The sequence below is a fragment of the Ambystoma mexicanum genome, chromosome 6q (assembly GCF_040938575.1).
Source record: "Ambystoma mexicanum isolate Mex_15411 chromosome 6q, UKY_AmexF1_1, whole genome shotgun sequence".
NCBI classification, from domain to species: domain Eukaryota; kingdom Metazoa; phylum Chordata; class Amphibia; order Caudata; family Ambystomatidae; genus Ambystoma; species Ambystoma mexicanum.
The window spans coordinates 1672245757-1672267464 of NC_090937.1; the positions used below are offsets into that span (position 1 = coordinate 1672245757).

Genomic DNA, 21708 nt, shown 5'->3' on the forward strand with positions numbered 1-21708 from the left:
ATGAACCCACCCATCAACATCAGGGTAGAGACAGTGGGCAGAGACAACCCTGGCATGACACACACACAACCCTATCCCAGCAGGGCTTGCCTCTGTATCGCTGGGGTTTATGAACCCACCCATCACCATCAGGGTAGAGACAGTGGGCAGAGACAACCCTGGCATGACACACACACAACCCTATCCCAGCAGGGCTTTCCTCTGTATCGCTGGGGTTTATGAACCCACCCATCACCATCAGGGTAGAGACAGTGGGCAGAGACAACCCTGGCATGACACACACACAACCCTATCCCTGGCAGGCCTTTCCTCTGTATCGCTGGGGTTTATAAACCCACCCATCAGCAGCAGGGTAGAGACAGTGGGCAGAGACAACCCTAGCATGACACACACACAACCCTATCCCAGCAGGGCTTTCCTCTGTATCGCTGGGGTTTATGAACCCACCCATCACCATCAGGGTAGAGACAGTGGGCAGAGACAACCCTGGCATGACACACACACAACCCTATCCCAGCAGGGCTTTCCTCTGTATCGCTGGGGTTTATGAACCCACCCATCACCATCAGGGTAGAGACAGTGGGCAGAGACAACCCTGGCATGACACACACACCACCCTATCCCTGGCAGGCCTTTCCTCTGTATCGCTGGGGTTTATAAACCACTCATGGTGAGGTTAGACAATGCCCTTTCGCCTGCGTCACTGGGCTTTGCAAACACCTCATCAACAGGCTAGAGGCGTTGGCAGAGAGCACCGTCACATGGCACTCTAACCAAGCAATCACTTCAGTCCTCTCCAGTGCTTCGCTGGGCTTCGCAGACTGACCATCAGCAGGTTAGAGGCCGGCGGGAGCGATAACCTGGACCCAACACCAAATTGCTAATTTAGTTTGATGCCTTTAAGGGAAACTTGAGTCTGTGGGAGGTGCGTCCTACAAAGAGACGAGTATACCGACGCTCAAGGCTTTGGTAGTGATTCTCTTTGGTTGGTTCATTTTCAGTGTGTCACGATGAACTTTTCGAGGGTTTTAACTTTCCGGGCCACGACTACATGATGCTCCAGCGCCAGAAAGCAGAAGATTGCCAGGACGCTTGCACTATGTACGAGGACTGCCAGTACTTCACCTACAACGTAACGAGGTAAGTGTTCCAGCATCGGGTGGGGCAGAGGGCTCAGCCTTGGCATATATGATATGGCTTTTACGTCATGGGGTATGAGGGATGGTAACAGCTGGAGACTGATGCCGAAGGTGGACGAGTCACATCTGGAAACACTGGCTACCTTTTCGCCAGAATCTCAGCTGGAGGGTTGGGGTGTCACTTGAATGACATTTTCTGGGATCACGGTGGGCACCTCCTTGGCGGAAGGAGTCCTATTCCACCTGCTAGTGAAGTGGGGCTGAAGCAGCGGTGGCAGGAAAGGGCTCTGGGGAGGAAGGAGCACCTCCTGAAGAGGCCATTGTGAATACATTCGTCATCAATAACACGATTGATTGATTTATTGGGTGTTGCAATGTTGTATACATCTAGGGGGGAAATTGTAGATTGGAAGAAAGGCCTGGTTAGTCTGTAAAAAAATGTTCACGTGGGATGAATTTGAGAAATAATCCAAACGGGCCAGTGGAATGCAAGCCTTTGTAAGATTCAAGGAATGAACGTTGCAAAAGTCCATCTCAGTCTATGGAGGGAAATGCCCAGTTAAGGCAAAGGGAATGTTATGTGGCCATTATGATGTATTACTGCCCAGCACTTGAGTGTCAGAAGCGAGGCATGGGTTGGGCCGTTTCTACACCTTTATCCTTCCTAGCAGTGATATGTATGTTCACACCATCTTTTATGACTGGATATTGTAGTAATGTGTCCCACTTTGTGAAGAAATTAAACGCCACAGGCAAAATCATGTCAAGTTGGGCAGCGGTGCAGAAAATATTAAAAAAAACACTGCAGGCTCATTACGTGTAAGGCAGTGTGGTAGAACAGCGGTGGTAATGCTGCAGTCATTCTGTTCCCGCCTTATTGCCATGTATGGCTGTGGAGTGGACGATTAACCTCGACCACAGTGTTGGAGGTGAACCTGCAGCTTTGCTGCTGAAAAACCGTGATAATACCAGCAGCGGATTGCCATGGAGTTTTATGGGCTGGAATTCATGTAGAGTAACGCAGCCTACCATCACTTCTAATGCAGCAGTGTATCTGCCAGACCAAGCGCCGAACTACCGCCAAACATGACACGAGGCCGCCTGGGTTCTGTTGCTTCTGTAGTCCAAAAAGGCAGCAGACAGGCTTGGATAAGTCCTGCTGGGGCCCATATTTTGTAACTGTGACTCATTTAGGATTTGCTTAGCCTGACCCCTCACAACCCATCCTGGTTCAAAACTCGACAAACCTGTGCGTGTCTCTGCACTAAGGATGAACATGGCGTGAATGGACTGCTCTGCGGGAAGGAGGGGTTGCACCCATGCTCTAGCCCACTGGGATTGGCCAGAGGAGGAATGTCAATTTGCATATCTGGTTGGTCCCGCCCACACATGCAGTCCGGCACTGAGCTGTTATTTCTCTGTATTCTTCCTCACTAGAAGGGCTCCTCCAATGGGGCTAATGTAGAATGCTTGGGGTTTCCCCCCACGTTCGATGGGTAATCCAGACGAGGAGCCCTTGCCCTCAGCTCCTTGACAGACTCTGCATCTCAGCCACACCTCAAGGAAGAGGACAAACTAAGGCAGAATCGTGTCCATAGGGTTCCTCCTTGTTACTCCTGTTCACACAAGTCTTGCGGGTGGGATCAGACTGATATGCAAATGTGTATCTCTCATCTGCTGGGAAAGTTGTGTGGAGCTAAAACGGGTTTATAGAGCCTCCTGAACGAGAACCATCACAGGTAACAGGCTATTATTTGCCTGTATTCCCTCATACAGTTCCCCAAACAAAGACTTCTGTGAAGCCCAGGCCACGATCGGCCTTCTGCCTCCCATCTACCCCGCTTTAACATGTATTTGGTAGATTGGGGCAAAGAAATCAGGAAAACCGGTTTGTACCATGTACCTTTTGGGGGAAAGTGCCGAGTTCTACTCCAGCTCTCTCTCTCTCTCTCTCTCTCTCATCTTCTCAAGCAGCTGAGGTGCTGCACATGGACTTTCTTCATAATCATAGAAATGGTTTGTCGTGTGTAACAGGTGCTTGTCATGATAGCACGTGTAGCAGCGCTAGTGTTTGGTGTCTTAAGGTCTGCATGAATGGGAACTAGATGTGCCTCCATGACCTGGCCCTATCAGTGTCCCCTGCGAGGTGCGGCTCCACTGAACTCGGACCCTGCTTCTCCTTGATGCCGCTGGTGGTACTGACCTGGGGTTGCATTCTCTTTCTATCCTATCATGCTTCTTTCTCCTTGATGCCGCTGGTGGTACTCACCTGGGGTTGTGGTTTTCTTTCTATCCTATCTTGCTTCTTTCTCCTTGATGCCGCTGGTGGTACTGACCTGGGGTTGCATTCTCTTTCTATCCTATCATGCTTCTTTCTCCTTGATGCCGCTGGTGGTACTGACCTGGGGTTGTGGTTTTCTTTCTATCCTATCATGCTTCTTTCTCCTTGATGCCGCTGGTGGTACTGACCTGGGGTTGCATTCTCTTTCTATCCTATCATGCTTCTTTCTCCTTGATGCCGCTGGTGGTACTGACCTGGGGTTGTGGTTTTCTTTCTATCCTATCTTGCTTCTTTCTCCTTGATGCCGCTAGTGGTACTGACCTGGGGTTGTGGTTTTCTTTCTATCCTATCTTGCTTCTTTCTCCTTGATGCCGCTGGTGGTACTGACCTGGGGTTGTGGTTTTCTTTCTATCCTATCTTGCTTCTTTCTCCTTGATGCCGCTGGTGGTACTGACCTGGGGTTGCATTCTCTTTCTATCCTATCATGCTTCTTTCTCCTTGATGCCCCTGGTGGTATTGACCTGGGGTTGCATTCTCTTTCTATCCTATCTTGCTTCTTTCTCCTTGATGCCGCTGGTGGTACTGACCTGGGATTGTGGTTTTCTTTATATCCTATCATGCTTCTTTCTCCTTGATGCCGCTTGTGGTACTGACCTGGGGTTGCATTCTCTTTCTATCCTATCATGCTTCTTTCTCCTTGATGCCGCTGGTGGTACTGACCTGGGGTTGTGGTTTTCTTTCTATCCTATCTTGCTTCTTTCTCCTTGATGCCGCTGGTGGTACTGACCTGGGGTTGTGGTTTTCTTTCTATCCTATCTTGCTTCTTTCTCCTTGATGCCGCTGGTGGTACTGACCTGGGGTTGTGGTTTTCTTTCTATCCTATCATGCTTCTTTCTCCTTGATGCCGCTGGTGGTACTGACCTGGGGTTGCATTCTCTTTCTATCCTATCATGCTTCTTTCTCCTTGAAGCCGCTGGTGGTACTGACCTGGGGTTGCATTCTCTTTCTATCCTATCATGCTTCTTTCTCCTTGATGCCGCTGGTGGTACTGACCTGGGGTTGCATTCTCTTTCTATCCTATCATGCTTCTTTCTCCTTGATGCCGCTGGTGGTACTGACCTGGGGTTGCATTCTCTTTCTATCCTATCATGCTTCTTTCTCCTTGATGCCGCTGGTGGTACTGACCTGGGGTTGCATTCTCTTTCTATCCTATCATGCTTCTTTCTCCTTGATGCCGCTGGTGGTACTGACCTGGGGTTGTGGTTTTCTTTCTATCCTATCATGCTTCTTTCTCCTTGATGCCACTGGTGGTACTGACCTGGGGTTGCATTCTCTTTCTATCCTATCATGCTTCTTTCTCCTTGATGCCGCTGGTGGTACTGACCTGGGGTTGCATTCTCTTTCTATCCTATCATGCTTCTTTCTCCTTGATGCCGCTGGTGGTACTGACCTGGGGTTGCATTCTCTTTCTATCCTATCATGCTTCTTTCTCCTTGATGCCGCTGGTGGTACTGACCTGGGGTTGCATTCTCTTTCTATCCTATCATGCTTCTTTCTCCTTGATGCCGCTGGTGGTACTGACCTGGGGTTGTGGTTTTCTTTCTATCCTATCATGCTTCTTTCTCCTTGATGCCGCTGGTGGTACTGACCTGGGGTTGTGGTTTTCTTTCTATCCTATCATGCTTCTTTCTCCTTGATGCCGCTGGTGGTACTGACCTGGGGTTGCATTCTCTTTCTATCCTATCATGCTTCTTTCTCCTTGATGCCGCTGGTGGTACTGACCTGGGGTTGCATTCTCTTTCTATCCTATCATGCTTCTTTCTCCTTGATGCCGCTGGTGGTACTGACCTGGGGTTGTGGTTTTCTTTCTATCCTATCTTGCTTCTTTCTCCTTGATGCCGCTGGTGGTACTGACCTGGGGTTGCATTCTCTTTCTATCCTATCATGCTTCTTTCTCCTTGATGCCGCTGGTGGTACTGACCTGGGGTTGCATTCTCTTTCTATCCTATCATGCTTCTTTCTCCTTGATGCCGCTGGTGGTACTGACCTGGGGTTGTGGTTTTCTTTCTATCCTATCTTGCTTCTTTCTCCTTGATGCCGCTGGTGGTACTGACCTGGGGTTGCATTCTCTTTCTATCCTATCATGCTTCTTTCTCCTTGATGCCGCTGGTGGTACTGACCTGGGGTTGTGGTTTTCTTTCTATCCTATCATGCTTCTTTCTCCTTGATGCCGCTGGTGGTACTGACCTGGGGTTGCATTCTCTTTCTATCCTATCATGCTTCTTTCTCCTTGATGCCGCTGGTGGTACTGACCTGGGGTTGTGGTTTTCTTTCTATCCTATCTTGCTTCTTTCTCCTTGATGCCGCTGGTGGTACTGACCTGGGGTTGCATTCTCTTTCTATCCTATCATGCTTCTTTCTCCTTGATGCCGCTGGTGGTACTGACCTGGGGTTGTGGTTTTCTTTCTATCCTATCTTGCTTCTTTCTCCTTGATGCCGCTGGTGGTACTGACCTGGGGTTGCATTCTCTTTCTATCCTATCATGCTTCTTTCTCCTTGATGCCGCTGGTGGTACTGACCTGGGGTTGTGGTTTTCTTTCTATCCTATCTTGCTTCTTTCTCCTTGATGCCGCTGGTGGTACTGACCTGGGGTTGCATTCTCTTTCTATCCTATCATGCTTCTTTCTCCTTGATGCCGCTGGTGGTACTGACCTGGGGTTGTGGTTTTCTTTCTATCCTATCTTGCTTCTTTCTCCTTGATGCCGCTGGTGGTACTGACCTGGGGTTGTGGTTTTCTTTCTATCCTATCATGCTTCTTTCTCCTTGATGCCGCTGGTGGTACTGACCTGGGGTTGCATTCTCTTTCTATCCTATCATGCTTCTTTCTCCTTGATGCCCCTGGTGGTACTGACCTGGGGTTGTGGTTTTCTTTCTATCCTATCTTGCTTCTTTCTCCTTGATGCCGCTGGTGGTACTGACCTGGGGTTGCATTCTCTTTCTATCCTATCATGCTTCTTTCTCCTTGATGCCGCTGGTGGTACTGACCTGGGGTTGCATTCTCATTCTCTCCTATCATGCTTCTTTCTCCTTGATGCCGCTGGTGGTACTGACCTGGGGTTGTGGTTTTCTTTCTATCCTATCATGCTTCTTTCTCCTTGATGCCGCTGGTGGTACTGACCTGGGGTTGCATTCTCTTTCTATCCTATCATGCTTCTTTCTCCTTGATGCCGCTGGTGGTACTGACCTGGGGTTGCATTCTCTTTCTATCCTATCATGCTTCTTTCTCCTTGATGCCGCTGGTGGTACTGACCTGGGGTTGTGGTTTTCTTTCTATCCTATCATGCTTCTTTCTCCTTGATGCCGCTGGTGGTACTGACCTGGGGTTGCATTCTCTTTCTATCCTATCATGCTTCTTTCTCCTTGATGCCGCTGGTGGTACTGACCTGGGGTTGTGGTTTTCTTTCTATCCTATCTTGCTTCTTTCTCCTTGATGCCGCTGGTGGTACTGACCTGGGGTTGTGGTTTTCTTTCTATCCTATCTTGCTTCTTTCTCCTTGATGCCGCTGGTGGTACTGACCTGGGGTTGTGGTTTTCTTTCTATCCTATCTTGCTTCTTTCTCCTTGATGCCGCTGGTGGTACTGACCTGGGGTTGCATTCTCTTTCTATCCTATCATGCTTCTTTCTCCTTGATGCCGCTGGTGGTACTGACCTGGGGTTGTGGTTTTCTTTCTATCCTATCTTGCTTCTTTCTCCTTGATGCCGCTGGTGGTACTGACCTGGGGTTGTGGTTTTCTTTCTATCCTATCTTGCTTCTTTCTCCTTGATGCCGCTGGTGGTACTGACCTGGGGTTGCATTCTCTTTCTATCCTATCATGCTTCTTTCTCCTTGATGCCGCTGGTGGTACTGACCTGGGGTTGTGGTTTTCTTTCTATCCTATCTTGCTTCTTTCTCCTTGATGCCGCTGGTGGTACTGACCTGGGGTTGTGGTTTTCTTTCTATCCTATCTTGCTTCTTTCTCCTTGATGCCGCTGGTGGTACTGACCTGGGGTTGCATTCTCTTTCTATCCTATCATGCTTCTTTCTCCTTGATGCCCCTGGTGGTACTGACCTGGGGTTGCATTCTCTTTCTATCCTATCTTGCTTCTTTCTCCTTGATGCCGCTGGTGGTACTGACCTGGGGTTGTGGTTTTCTTTCTATCCTATCTTGCTTCTTTCTCCTTGATGCCGCTGGTGGTACTGACCTGGGGTTGCATTCTCTTTCTATCCTATCATGCTTCTTTCTCCTTGATGCCCCTGGTGGTACTGACCTGGGGTTGTGGTTTTCTTTCTATCCTATCATGCTTCTTTCTCCTTGATGCCGCTGGTGGTACTGACCTGGGGTTGCATTCTCTTTCTACCCTATCATGCTTCTTTCTCCTTGATGCCGCTGGTGGTACTGACCTGGGGTTGCATTCTCTTTCTATCCTATCATGCTTCTTTCTCCTTGATGCCGCTGGTGGTACTGACCTGGGGTTGTGGTTTTCTTTCTATCCTATCTTGCTTCTTTCTCCTTGATGCCGCTGGTGGTACTGACCTGGGGTTGCATTCTCTTTCTATCCTATCATGCTTCTTTCTCCTTGATGCCGCTGGTGGTACTGACCTGGGGTTGCATTCTCTTTCTATCCTATCATGCTTCTTTCTCCTTGATGCCGCTGGTGGTACTGACCTGGGGTTGTGGTTTTCTTTCTATCCTATCTTTCTTCTTTCTCCTTGATGCCGCTGGTGGTACTGACCTGGGGTTGCATTCTCTTTCTATCCTATCATGCTTCTTTCTCCTTGATGCCGCTGGTGGTACTGACCTGGGGTTGTGGTTTTCTTTCTATCCTATCATGCTTCTTTCTCCTTGATGCCGCTGGTGGTACTGACCTGGGGTTGCATTCTCTTTCTCTCCTATCATGCTTCTTTCTCCTTGATGCCGCTGGTGGTACTGACCTGGGGTTGTGGTTTTCTTTCTATCCTATCTTGCTTCTTTCTCCTTGATGCCGCTGGTGGTACTGACCTGGGGTTGCATTCTCTTTCTATCCTATCATGCTTCTTTCTCCTTGATGCCGCTGGTGGTACTGACCTGGGGTTGTGGTTTTCTTTCTATCCTATCTTGCTTCTTTCTCCTTGATGCCGCTGGTGGTACTGACCTGGGGTTGCATTCTCTTTCTATCCTATCATGCTTCTTTCTCCTTGATGCCGCTGGTGGTACTGACCTGGGGTTGCATTCTCTTTCTATCCTATCATGCTTCTTTCTCCTTGATGCCGCTGGTGGTACTGACCTGGGGTTGTGGTTTTCTTTCTATCCTATCTTGCTTCTTTCTCCTTGATGCCGCTGGTGGTACTGACCTGGGGTTGCATTCTCTTTCTATCCTATCATGCTTCTTTCTCCTTGATGCCGCTGGTGGTACTGACCTGGGGTTGTGGTTTTCTTTCTATCCTATCATGCTTCCTTCTCCTTGATGCCGCTGGTAGTACTGACCTGGGGTTGCATTTTCTTTCTATCCTATCATGCTTCTTTCTCCTTGATGCCACTGGTGGTACTGACCTGGGGTTGTGGTTTTCTTTCTATCCTATCATGCTTCTTTCTCCTTGATGCCGCTGGTGGTACTGACCTGGGGTTGTGGTTTTCTTTCTATCCTATCTTGCTTCTTTCTCCTTGATGCCGCTGGTGGTACTGACCTGGGGTTGCATTCTCTTTCTATCCTATCATGCTTCTTTCTCCTTGATGCCGCTGGTGGTACTGACCTGGGGTTGTGGTTTTCTTTCTATCCTATCTTGCTTCTTTCTCCTTGATGCCGCTGGTGGTACTGACCTGGGGTTGCATTCTCTTTCTATCCTATCATGCTTCTTTCTCCTTGATGCCGCTGGTGGTACTGACCTGGGGTTGCATTCTCTTTCTATCCTATCATGCTTCTTTCTCCTTGATGCCGCTGGTGGTACTGACCTGGGGTTGTGGTTTTCTTTCTATCCTATCTTGCTTCTTTCTCCTTGATGCCGCTGGTGGTACTGACCTGGGGTTGCATTCTCTTTCTATCCTATCATGCTTCTTTCTCCTTGATGCCGCTGGTGGTACTGACCTGGGGTTGTGGTTTTCTTTCTATCCTATCTTGCTTCTTTCTCCTTGATGCCGCTGGTGGTACTGACCTGGGGTTGCATTCTCTTTCTATCCTATCATGCTTCTTTCTCCTTGATGCCGCTGGTGGTACTGACCTGGGGTTGTGGTTTTCTTTCTATCCTATCTTGCTTCTTTCTCCTTGATGCCGCTGGTGGTACTGACCTGGGGTTGCATTCTCTTTCTATCCTATCATGCTTCTTTCTCCTTGATGCCGCTGGTGGTACTGACCTGGGGTTGCATTCTCTTTCTATCCTATCATGCTTCTTTCTCCTTGATGCCGCTGGTGGTACTGACCTGGGGTTGTGGTTTTCTTTCTATCTATCCTATCTTGCTTCTTTCTCCTTGATGCCGCTGGTGGTACTGACCTGGGGTTGCATTCTCTTTCTATCCTATCATGCTTCTTTCTCCTTGATGCCGCTGGTGGTACTGACCTGGGGTTGTGGTTTTCTTTCTATCCTATCATGCTTCTTTCTCCTTGATGCCGCTGGTGGTACTGACCTGGGGTTGCATTCTCTTTCTATCCTATCATGCTTCTTTCTCCTTGATGCCGCTGGTGGTACTGACCTGGGGTTGTGGTTTTCTTTCTATCCTATCATGCTTCTTTCTCCTTGATGCCGCTGGTGGTACTGACCTGGGGTTGCATTCTCTTTCTATCCTATCATGCTTCTTTCTCCTTGATGCCGCTGGTGGTACTCACCTGGGGTTGTGGTTTTCTTTCTATCCTATCATGCTTCTTTCTCCTTGATGCCGCTGGTGGTACTGACCTGGGGTTGCATTCTCTTTCTATCCTAGCAAACTGTGCTACTTGAAGAACATCATGAGGCGGCCAAGCCCCCCCAAAGTTGTGCGCGTTCCTGGGGTAATATCGGGATACACCAAGAAGGGATGCAGTACTCAGGAAGCATGTAAGTCTTAGCCTGTCAGTGGCCTGTATGCTCACCCACAGAATGTTTCAGATTATATGTTTAGCACCGCACAGGGAGTATTATACCCCTGCAAAACATTTCTCAGAAGAATTAATTAATGTGTAAGAGGTGACAGCAATATAAACACATTCATAGGTTGAGTCAATCACTGTGAAAACAGCAGGGTCTGTGACAGCAAGCAGAAATATTTGCCTCCCAATCACAGAGCAGCAGGGCCTGTCACAGCAAGCAGTTTGATCTGCCACCCAGAACAGTAGGACCTGTCAGAGCAAGTAGAAAGAACTGCCTACCAGACCCACAGCAGCAGGGCCTGTCACAACAAGCAGAAAGGTCAGCCTCCCAGACCCAGAGCAGCAGGACCTATCACAGAAAGCAGAAAGATCTGCCTCTCTGACCCAGAGCAGCAGGGCCTGTCACAGCAAGCAGATAGCTCAGCCTTCCAGAGCAGCAGGGTCTGTCACAGCAAGCAGAAAGCTCGGCCTTCCAGAGCAGCAGGGCCTATCACAGCAAGCAGACAGATCTGCCTCCCAGACCCAGAGCAGCAGGGCCTGTCACAGCAAGTATAAAGAACTGCCTCCCAGACCCACAGCAGCAGGGCCTGTCACAACAAGCAGAAAGCTCTGCCTCCCAGATCAGCAGGGCCTATCACAGCAAGAAAATGATCAGCCCCCAGACCCAGAGCAGCAGGGCCTGTCACAGCAAGCAGAAAGATCCACCTCCCAGACCCAGAACAGCAGCACCTGTTACAGTAAGTAGAAGGATCTGCCTCCCAGAAGCAGAACGGCAGGGACTGTCACAGCAAGTAGAAAGATCAGCCCCAAGAGAAGCAGGGCCCGTCAAAGCAAGAAGAAAGCTCCGTCTACCAGAGCAGCAGGGTCTGTCACAGCAAGTAGAATGATCTTCCTCCTAGACCAAGAGCAGCAGGGCCAGTCACATCAAGCAGAATGATCAGCCCCAAACCCGGAGCAGCAGGGCCTGTCACAGCAAGCAGTTTGATCTGCCTCCCAGACCCAGAACAGTAGGGCCTGTCAGAGCAAGTAGAAATAACTGCCTACCAGACCCACAGCAGCAGGGCCTGTCACAACAAGCAGAAAGGTGGCCTCCCAGACCCAGAGCAGCAGGACCTATCACAGAAAGCAGAAAGATCTGCCTCTCTGACCCAGAGCAGCAGGGCCTGTCACAGCAAGCAGATAGCTCAGCCTTCCAGAGCAGCAGGGCCTGTCACAGCAAGCAGAAAGCTCGGCCTCCCAGAGCAGCAGGACCTATCACAGCAAGCAGACAGATCTGCCTCCCAGACCCAGAGCAGCAGGGCCTGTCACAGCAAGCAGAAAGATCCACCTCCCAGACCCAGAACAGCAGAACCTGTTACAGTAAGTAGAAGAATCTGCCTCCCAGAAGCAGAACGGCAGGGACTGTCACAGCAAGTAGAAAGATCAGCCCCAAGAGAAGCAGGGCCCGTCAAAGAAAGAAGAAAGCTCCGTCTACCAGAGCAGCAGGGTCTGTCACAGCAAGTAGAATGATCTTCCTCCTAGACCAAGAGCAGCAGGGCCAGTCACATCAAGCAGAATGATCAGCCCCCAAACCCGGAGCAGCAGGGCCTGTAACAGCAAGTAGAAAGATCCACCTCCCAGATGCAGAGTAGCATGGCCTGTCACAGCAAGCAGAAAGATCCGCTCCCAGGCCTGTCACAGCAAGCACAAATATCTGCCTCGCAGACCCAGAGCAGCAAGGCCTGTCACAGCAAGCAGCGAGATCCGCCTTGCAGAGCAGCAGGGCCTGTCACAACAAGCAGGAAGATCCACCTCCCAACCCAGAGGAGCATGGCCTGCCACAACAAGTACAAAGAGCAGCCTCCCAGACCCAGAGCTTCAGGGACTATAACAGCACGCAGAAATATTTGCCTCCCAAACCTAGAGTGCAGGGCCTGTCACAGCAAGCAGAAAGATCCACCTCCCAGACCCAGAGCAGCAGGGCCTGTCACAGCAAGTAGAATGATCTGCCTCCCAGACCCAGAGCAGCAGGACCTGTCACAGCAAGCAGAAAGCACTGCCACCGGAGCAACAGAACTTGTCACAGCAAGCATAAAGTCCTGACCCCCAGACGCAGAGCAGTAGGGCCTGTCAGAGCAAACAGAAAGATCTTCCTCCCAGACCCAATGCAGAAGGGCCTGTCACAGCAAATAGAATGATCTGCCTCCCAGAACCAGAGCATCAGGGCCTGTCACAGCAAGTACTAGGATCTGCTTCCCAAACCCACTGCAGCAGGGCCTGTCACAGAAAGCAGAAAGCTCTGTCTCCCTGAGCAGCAGGGCCTGTCACAGCAAATAGAATGATCTGCCTCCAAGACCAAGAGCAGCAGGGCGTGTCACAGTAAGCAGAAAGACCAGCCCCCAGACCCAGAGCAGCAGGGCCTGTCACAGCAAGCAGAAAGATCTGCCTCCCAGACCCAAAGTAGCAGCACCTGGCACAGCAAGTAGAATGATCTTCCTCCCTGACCCACAGCATCACGGCCTGTCACATCAAGCCGAAAGCTCTGCCTCCCAGAACAGCAGCACCTGTCACAGCAGTAGAATGATCTGCCTCCCAGACCCAGAGCAGCATGGACTGTCACAGCAAGCAGAAAGAGCTACCTCCCAGAGGAGCGGGGCCTGTCACAGCAAGTAGAAAGATCCGCCTCCCAGACCTAGATCAGCAGGGCCTGCTACAGCAAGAAGAATTATCTGCTTCCCCGACCCAGAGCAGTAGGGCCTATCTCAGCAAGCAGAATGATCTGTCTCCAACATCCAGAGCTGCAGGGCCTGTCACAGCAAGCAGAAAGATCTGACCTCCCAGACTGAGAGCAGCAGGGCCTGTCACAGCAAGCCGAAGGATCCGCCTCCTAGACCACGAGCAGCAGGGCCTGGCACAACAAGCAGAAAGATCAGCCTCCCAGGCATAGAGCAGCGGGCCTGTCACAGCAAGCAGAAAGTTTCGCCTACAGGCCCAGAGCAGCAAGGCCTCTCACAGCAAGCAGAAAGGTCTGCCTCCCAGAACAGCAGGGCCTGTCACAGCAAGCAGAAAGATCAGCCCCCAGACCCGGAGCAGCAGGGCCTGTCACAGGAAGCAGAAAGATCTGCCTCCCAGACCCAGAGCAGCAGGACCTGTCACAGAAAGTAGAATAATCTGCCTCTCAGACCCAGAGTAGCAGGGCCCATCACAGTAAGCAGAAAGATTTGCCTCACGGACCCAGAGCAGCAGGACCTGTCACAGTAAGTAGAATAATCTGCCTCCCAGACCCAGAGCAGCAGTGCCTGTCACAGCAAGCAGAAGGCTCCGCCTCCCAGAGCCAGAGCAGCATGGCCTGTCACAGCAAGCAGAAATATCCGTCTCCCAGACCCAGAGCAGCAGGGACTGTCACAGCAAGCAGAAAGCTCCACCTCCCAGAGCCAGAGCAGCACGGCCTGTGACAGTAAGCAGAATGATCTGCCTCCCAGAGCAGCAGGGCCTGTCACAGCAAGCAGAAAGATCCACCTCCCAGAGGAGCGGGGCCTGTCACTGCAAGTAGAAAGATCTGCCTCACAGACCCAGAGCAGCAGGACCTGCTACAGCAAGCAGAATTATCTCCCTCCCAGACCCAGAGCAGCAGGGCCTGTCACAGCAAGCAGAAAGATCCACCTACAGTCCCAGAGCAGCAAGGCCGCTCACAGCAAGCAGAAAGGTCTGCCTACCAGAACAGCAGGGCCTGTCACAGCAAGCAGAAAGATCTGCCTCCCAAACCCAGAGCAGCAGGGCCTATCACAGCAAGCAGAACGATCCGTCTCCAACATCCAGAGCAGTAGTGTGTGTCACAGCAAGCAGAAAGATCTGATCTCCCTGACCCAGAGCAGCAGGGACTGTCACAGCAAGCAGAAAGATCTGACCTCCCAGACTGAGAGCAGCAGGGCCTGTCACAGCAAGACGAAATATCCGCCTCCTAGACCACAAGCAGCAGGGCCTATAACAACAAGCAGAAAGATCAGCCTCCCAGACACAGAGCTGCGGGCCTGTCACAGCAAGCAGAAAGTTTCGCCTACAGGCCCTGAGCAGCAAGGCCTCTCACAGCAAGCACAAAGGTCTTCCTCTGAGAGCAGCAGGGCCTGTCACAGCAAGCAGAAAGCTCCTCCTCCCAGACCCAGAGCAGCAGGGTCTATCACAGCAAGCAGAAGGATCTGCCTCTCAGACCCAGAGCAGCCGGGCCTGTCAAAGCAAGCAGAAAGATCCACCTCTCAGAGGAGCGGGGCCTGTCACTGCAAGTAGAAAGATCTGCTACCCAGACCCAGAGCAGCAGGGCCTGCTACAGCAAGCAAAATTATCTGCCTCCCAGACCCAGAGCAGCAGGGCCTGTCACAGGAAGCAGAATCATCTGCCTCCCGGACACAGAGCAGCAGGGCCTGTCACAGCAAGCAGAAATATCCGGCTCCCAGGGGAGCAGCCCTGTCACAGCAATCAGTAAGATCAGCCCCCAAAACCGGGAGCAGCAGGGCTTGTCGAAGCAAGCAGAAAGATCCACCTTCCAGACGCAGAGAAGCATGGCCTTTCACAGCAAGCAGAAAGATCTGCCTCCCAGAGCAATAGGGCCTGTTACAGCAAGCAGAAAGATCCACCTCCCAAACCCGAGGAGTATGGCCTGTCACAGCAAGTACAAAGATCTGCCTCCCAGACACAGAGCAGCAGGGCCCGTCACAGCAAGCAGAAAGATCCACCTCCCAGAGGAGCGGGGCCTGTCACAGCAAGCAGAACTATCTGCCTCCCCGACCCAGAGCAGCAGGGCCTGTCACAGCAATCAGAAAGATCCGCCTCCTAGACCCAGAGCAGCAGGTCACAGCAAGCAGAAAGATCTGCCTCTCTGACCCAAAGAAGCAGGGCCTGTCACAGCAAGAAGAAAGAATGACCTCCCAGACCCAGAGAAGCAGGGCCTATCTCAGCAAGCAGGAAGGTCTGCCTCCCAGAACACGAGGGCATGTCATAGCAAGCAGAATGGTCAGACCCCAGACCCGGAGCAGCAGAGCCTGTCACAACAAAAAGAATGATCTGCCTCCCAGAACCAGAGCAACAGGGCCTGTCACAGGAAGTACTAGGATCTTCCTCCAAAACCCACAGCAGCAGGGCCTGTCACAGCAAGCAGAAATATCCGGCTACCAGAGGAGCAGGCCTGTCACAGCAATCAGTAAGATCAGCCCCCAAACCGGGAGCAACAGCGCTTGTCGAAGCAAGCAGAAAGATCCACCTCCCAGACATATAGAAGCATGGCCTTTCACAGCAAGTACAAAGATCTGCCTCCCAGACACAGAGCAGCAGGGTCCGTCACAGCAAGCAGAAAGATCCACCTCCCAGAGGAGCAGGGCCTGTCACAGCAAGCAGAACTATCTACCTCCACGAACAAGAGCAGCAGGGCCTGTCACAGCAAGCAGAAAGATCTGCCTCTCTGACCCAAAGAAGCAGGGCATGTCACAGCAAGCAGAAAGATCTGCCTCTCTGACCCAAAGAAGCAGGGCTTGTCACAGCAAGCAGAAACATCAGCCCCAAGAGCAGCAAGGCCCATCACAGCAAGCAGAAAGATTTGCCTCATGGACCCAGAGCAGCAGGACCTGTCACATCAAGTAGAATAATATGCCTCCCAGAGCAGCAGGGCCTGTCACAGCAAGAAGAATTATATGCCTCCCCGACCCAGAGCAGTAGGGCCTATCTCAGCAAGCAGAATGATCCGTCTCCAACATCCAGAGCAGCAGGGTGTCTCACAGCAAGCAGAAAGATCTGATCTCCCTGAACCAGAGCAGCAGGGCCTGTCAGAGCAAGCAGAAAGATCTGACCTCCCAGACTGAGAGCAGCAGGGCCTGTCACAGCAAGCCGAAAGATCCACCTCCTACACCACGAGCAGCAGGGCCTATCACAACAAGCAGAAATATCAGCCTCCCAGACACAGAGCAGCGGGGCCTGTCACAGCAAGCAGAAAGTTTCACCTACAGGCCCAGAGCAGCAAGGCCTCTCACAGCAAGCAGAAAGGACTGCCTCCCAGAGCAGCAGGGCCTGTCACAGCAAGCAGAAAGCTCCGCCTCCCAGACCCAGAGCAGCAGGGTCTATCACAGCAAGCAGAAAGATCCACCTCCCAGAGGAGCGGGGCCTGTCACTGCAAGTAGAAAGATCTGCCTCCCAGACCCAGAGCAGAAGAGCCTGCTACAGCAAGCAGAATTATCTGCCTCCCAGACCCAGAGCAGCAGGACCCGTCACAGGAAGCAGAATCATCTGCCTCCCCGACACAGAGCAGCAGGGCCTATCACAGCAAGCAAAAATATCCGGCTCCCAGAGGAGCAGGCCTGTCACAGCAATCAGTATAATCAGCCCCCAAACTGGGAGCAGCAGGGCTTGTCGAAGCAAGCAGAAAGATCCACCTCCCAGACCCAGAGGAGCATGGCCTGCCACAGCAAGTAGAAAGATCTGCCTCCCAGACACAGAGCAGCAGGCCTCGTCACAGCAAGCAGAAAAATCCACCTCCCAGAGGAGCGGGGCCTGTCACAGCAAGCAGAACTATCTGCCTCCTCGACCCAGAGCAGCAGGGCCTGTCACAGCAATCAGAAAGATCCGCCTCCCAGACCCAGAGCAGCAGGGCATGTCAACGCAAGCAGAAAGATCTGCCTCTCTGACCCAAAGAAGCAGGGCTTGTCACAGAAAGGAGAAAGAATGACCTCCCAGAACCAGAGAAGCAGGGCCTATCTCAGCAAGCAGAACGATTAGTCTCCAACACCCAGAGCAGCAGGGTGTGTCACAGCAAACAATAAGATCCACCTACAGTCCCACAGCAGCAATACCTCTCACAGCAAGTAGAAAGGTCTGCCTCCCAGAACAGCAGGGCATATCACAGCAAGCAGAAAGATCCGCCTCCTAGACCAAGAGCAGCAGGGCCTGTCATATCAAGCAGAAAGAACTGACCTCCCAGACGCAGAGCAGCAGGGCCTGTCATAGCAAGCAGAAAGAGCCACCTACAGTCCCCGAACAGCAAGGCCTCTCACAGCAAGCAGAAAGGTCTGCCTCCCAGAACAGCAGGGCATGTCACAGCAAGCAGAAAGATATGCCTCGAAGACCCAGAGCAGCAGAGCCTTTCACAGCAAGCAGAAAGATCTTCCTCCCAGACCCAAAGCAGCAGGGCCTGGCACAGCAAATAGAATGATCTGCCTCCCAGAACCAGAGCAACAGGGCCTGTCACAGGAAGTACTAGGATCTGCCTCCCAAACCCACAGCAGCAGGGCCTGTCACAGCAAGCAGAAAGCTCCGCCTCCCATAGCAGCAGGGCCTGTAACAGTAAGCAGAAAGACCAGCCCCCAGACCCGGCACAGCAGGGCCTGTCACAGCAAGCAGAAAAATCTGCCTCCCAGACCCAAAGTAGCAGCACCTGGCACAGCAAGTAGAATGATCTGCCTCCCAGACCCAGAGCAGCTGGGACTGTCACAGCAAGTAGAATGATCTGCCTCCCAGAGCAGCAGGGCCTGTCATAGCAAGTAGAATCATCTGCCTCCCAGACCAAGAGCAGCAGGGCCTGTCACAGCCAGCAGAAAGATCATCCCCCAGACCCGGAGCAGCAGGGCCTGTCACAGCAAGCATAAAGATCCCCATCCCAGACTCAGAGCAACAGCATCTGTCACAGCAAGCAGAAAGATCTGCCTCCTAGAGCAGCAAGGCCTGTCACAGCAAGCAGAAAGATCCACCTCCCAGAGGAGCGGGGCCTGTCACGGCAAGTAGAAAGATCCGCCTCCCAGACCTAGAGCAGCAGGGCCTGCTACAGAAAGCAGAATTATCTGCCTCCCCGACCCAGAGCAGCAGGCCTGTCACAGAAAGAAGAAAGATCCACTTCCCAGAGGAGCGGGGCCTGTCACTGCAAGTAGAACGATCTGCCTCCCAGACCCAGAGAAGCAAGGCCTGCTACAGCAAGCAGAATTATCTGCCTTCCAGACCCAGAGCAGCAGGGCCTGTCACAGGAAGCAGAATTGTCTGCCTCCCCGACACAGAGCAGCAGGGCCTGTCATAGCAAGCACAAATATCTGTCTTCAACAACCAGAGCAGCAGGGTGTGTCACAGCAAGCAGAAAGATCTGACCTCCCTGACCCAGAGCAGCAGGGCCTGCTACAGCAAGCATAGAAATCTGCCTCCCAGAAGAGCAGGCATGTCACAGCAATCAGAAAGATCTGCCTTTCAGACCCAGAGCAGCAGGGCATGTCACAGCAAGCAGAAAGATCCGCCTCCTAGACCAAGAGCAGCAGGGCCTGTCATATCAAGCAGAAAGAACTGACCTCCCAGACGCAGAGCAGCAGGGCCTGTCATAGCAAGCAGAAAGAGCCACCTACAGTCCCCGAACAGCAAGGCCTCTCACAGCATGCAGAAAGGTCTGCCTCCCAAAACAGCAGGGCATGTTACAGCAAGCAGAAAGATATGCCTCCCAGACGCAGAGCAGCAGGGCCTGTCACAGCAAGCAGAAAGATCTTCCTCCCAGACCCAAAGCAGCAGGGCCTGGCACAGCAAATAGAATGATCTGCCTCCCAGAACCAGAGCAACAGGGCCTGTCACAGCAAGCAGAAAGCTCCGCCTCCGAGAGCAGAAGGGCCTGCCACAGCAAGTACAATAATCTGTCTCCCAGACCAAGAGCAGCAGGGCCTGTCACAGCCAGCAGAAAGAACTGCCTCCCAGACCCAAAGTAGCAGCACCTGGCACAGCAAATAGAATGATCTGCCTCCCAGAACCAGAGCAGCAGGGCCTGTCACAGCAAGCAGAAAGCTCCGCCTCCAAGAGCAGAAGGGCCTGCCACAGCAAGTACAATAATCTGTCTCCCAGACCAAGAGCAGCAGGGCCTGTCACAGCCAGCAGAAAGAACTGCCTCCCAGACCCAAAGTAGCAGCACCTGGCACAGCAAGTAGAATGATCTGCCTCCCAGACCCAGAGCAGCAGGGACTGTCACAGCAAGTAGAATGATCTGCCTCCCTGACCCACAGTAGCAGGGCCTGTCACATCAAGCCGAAAGCTCTTCCTCCCAGAGCAGTAGGGCCTGTCATAGCAAGTAGAATCATCTGCCTCCCAGACCAAGAGCAGCAGGGCCTGTCACAGCCAGCAGAAAGATCATCCCCAGACCCAGAGCAGCAGGGCCTGTCACAGCAAACAGAAAGATCTGCCTCCCAGACTCAGAGCAGCAGCACCTGTCACAGCAAGTAGAAAGATCCACCTTCCAGACCTAGAGCAGCAGGGCCTGCTACAGCAAGCAGAATTATCTGCCTCCCTGACCCAGAGCAGCTGGGCCTGTCACAGCAAGCAGAACGATCCGTCTCCAACACCCAGAGCAGCAGGGTGTGTCACAGCAAGCAGAAAGATCTAACCTCCCAGACCCAGAGCAGCAGGGCCTGTCACAGCAAGCAGAAAGATCTGACCTCCCAGACTCAGAGCAGCAGGGCCTGTCACAGCAAGCCGAAAGATCTGCCTCTTAGACCTAGAGCAGCAGGGCCTGTCACAGCAAGCAGAAAGATCAGCCTCCCAGACCCAGAGCAGCGGGGCCTGTCACAGCAATCAGAAAGTTCCACCTACAGACTTAGAGCATCAAGGCCTCTCACAGCGAGCAGAAAGGTCTGCCTCCCAGAACAGCAGGGCCTTTCACAGCAAGAAAATGATCAGCCCCCAGACCCAGAGCAGCAGGGCCTGTCACAGCAAGCAGAAAGCTCTGTCGCCCAGAGCAGCAGGGCCTGTCACAGCAAGCAGAAAGCTCGGCCTCCCAGAGCAGCAGGACCTATCACAGCAAGCAGAAAGATCTGCCTCCCAGACCCAGAGCAGCAGGACCTGCCACAGAAAGTAGAATGATCTGCCTTCCAGACCCAGAGTAGCAGGGCCTGTCACAGCAAGCAGAAACATCAGCCCCAAGAGCAGCAGGGCCCATCACAGCAAGCAGAAAGATTTGCCTCAAAGACCCAGAGCAGCAGGACCTGTCACAGCAAGCAGAAAGCTCCACCTCCCAGACCCAGAGCAGCAGGGTCTCTCACAGCAAGCAGAAAGATCTGCCTCCCAGACCCAAAGTAGCAGCACCTGGCACAGCAAGTAGAATGATCTGCCTCCCGGACCCAGAGCAGCAGGCACTGTCACAGCAAGTAGAATGATCTGCCTCCCTGACCCACAGTAGCAGGGCCTGTCACATCAAGCCGAAAGCTCTTCCTCCCAGAGCAGTAGGGCCTGTCATAGCAAGTAGAATCATCTGTCTCCCAGACCAAGAGCAGCAGGGCCTGTCACAGCCAGCAGAAAGATCATCCCCAGACCCAGAACAGCAGGGCCTGTCACAGCAAACAGAAAGATCTGCCTCCCAGACTCAGAGCAGCAGCGCCCGTCACAGCAAGTAGAAAGATCCGCCTTCCAGACCTAGAGCAGCAGGGCCTGCTACAGCAAGCAGAATTATCTGCCTCCCTGACCCAGAGCAGCTGGGCCTGTCACAGCAAGCAGAACGATCCATCTCCAACACCCAGAGCAGCAGGGTGAGTCACAGCAAGCAGAAAGATCTAACCTCCCAGGCCCAGAGCAGCAGGGCCTGTTACAGCAAGCAGAAAGATCTGACCTCCCAGACTCAGCAGCAGGGCCTGTCACAGCAAGCTGAAAGATCTGCCTCCTAGACCTAGAGCAGCAGGGCCTGTCATAGCAAGCAGAAAGATCAGCCTCCCAGACCCAGAGCAGCGGGGCCTGTCACAGCAATCAGAAAGTTCCACCTACAGACTCAGAGCATCAAGGCCTCTCACAGCGAGCAGAAAGGTCTGCCTCCCAGAATAGCAGGGCCTGTCACAGCAAGCAGAAAGATCAGCCCCCTACCTGGAGCAGCAGGGCCTGTCACAGGAAGCAGAAAGATCTGCCTCCCAGACCCAGAGCAGCAGGACCTGCCACAGAAAGTAGAATGATCTGCCTCTCAGACCCAGAGTAGCAGGGCCTGTCACAGCAAGCAGAAACATCAGCCCCAAGAGCAGCAGGGCACCTCACAGCAAGCAGAAAGATTTGCCTCAGGGACTCAGAGCAGCAGGACCTGTCACAGCAAGCAGAAAGCTCCACCTCCCAGACCCAGAGCAGCAGGGTCTCTCACAGCAAGCAGAAAGAACTGCCTCGAAGACCCAGAGCAGCAGGGCCTGTCACAGAAAGCAGAAAGATCCACTTCCCAGAGGAGTGGGGCCTGTCACTGCAAGTAGAAAGATCTGCCTCCC

At 52.5% G+C, this 21708-nt stretch overlaps 1 protein-coding gene across 2 annotated transcripts in view; it reads left to right on the forward strand.

The window, feature by feature from the left end:
- Window positions 1-749: 749 nt before the first annotated feature.
- Window positions 750-21708, forward strand: part of LOC138515681 (coagulation factor XI-like) — a 328669-nt gene continuing 307710 nt past the window's right edge. Inside the window, exons 1-3 of one of the 2 annotated variants that reach the window (XM_069630352.1) lie at window positions 750-835; window positions 1002-1140; window positions 10354-10466. In XM_069630352.1, the coding sequence (XP_069486453.1) occupies window positions 1052-1140; window positions 10354-10466 (202 nt within the window). In that variant the 5' untranslated portion in view covers window positions 750-835; window positions 1002-1051. Of the gene's footprint in view, window positions 1141-10353; window positions 10467-21708 lie in introns of both variants that reach the window. The other variant, XM_069630353.1, reaches the window with a different exon arrangement.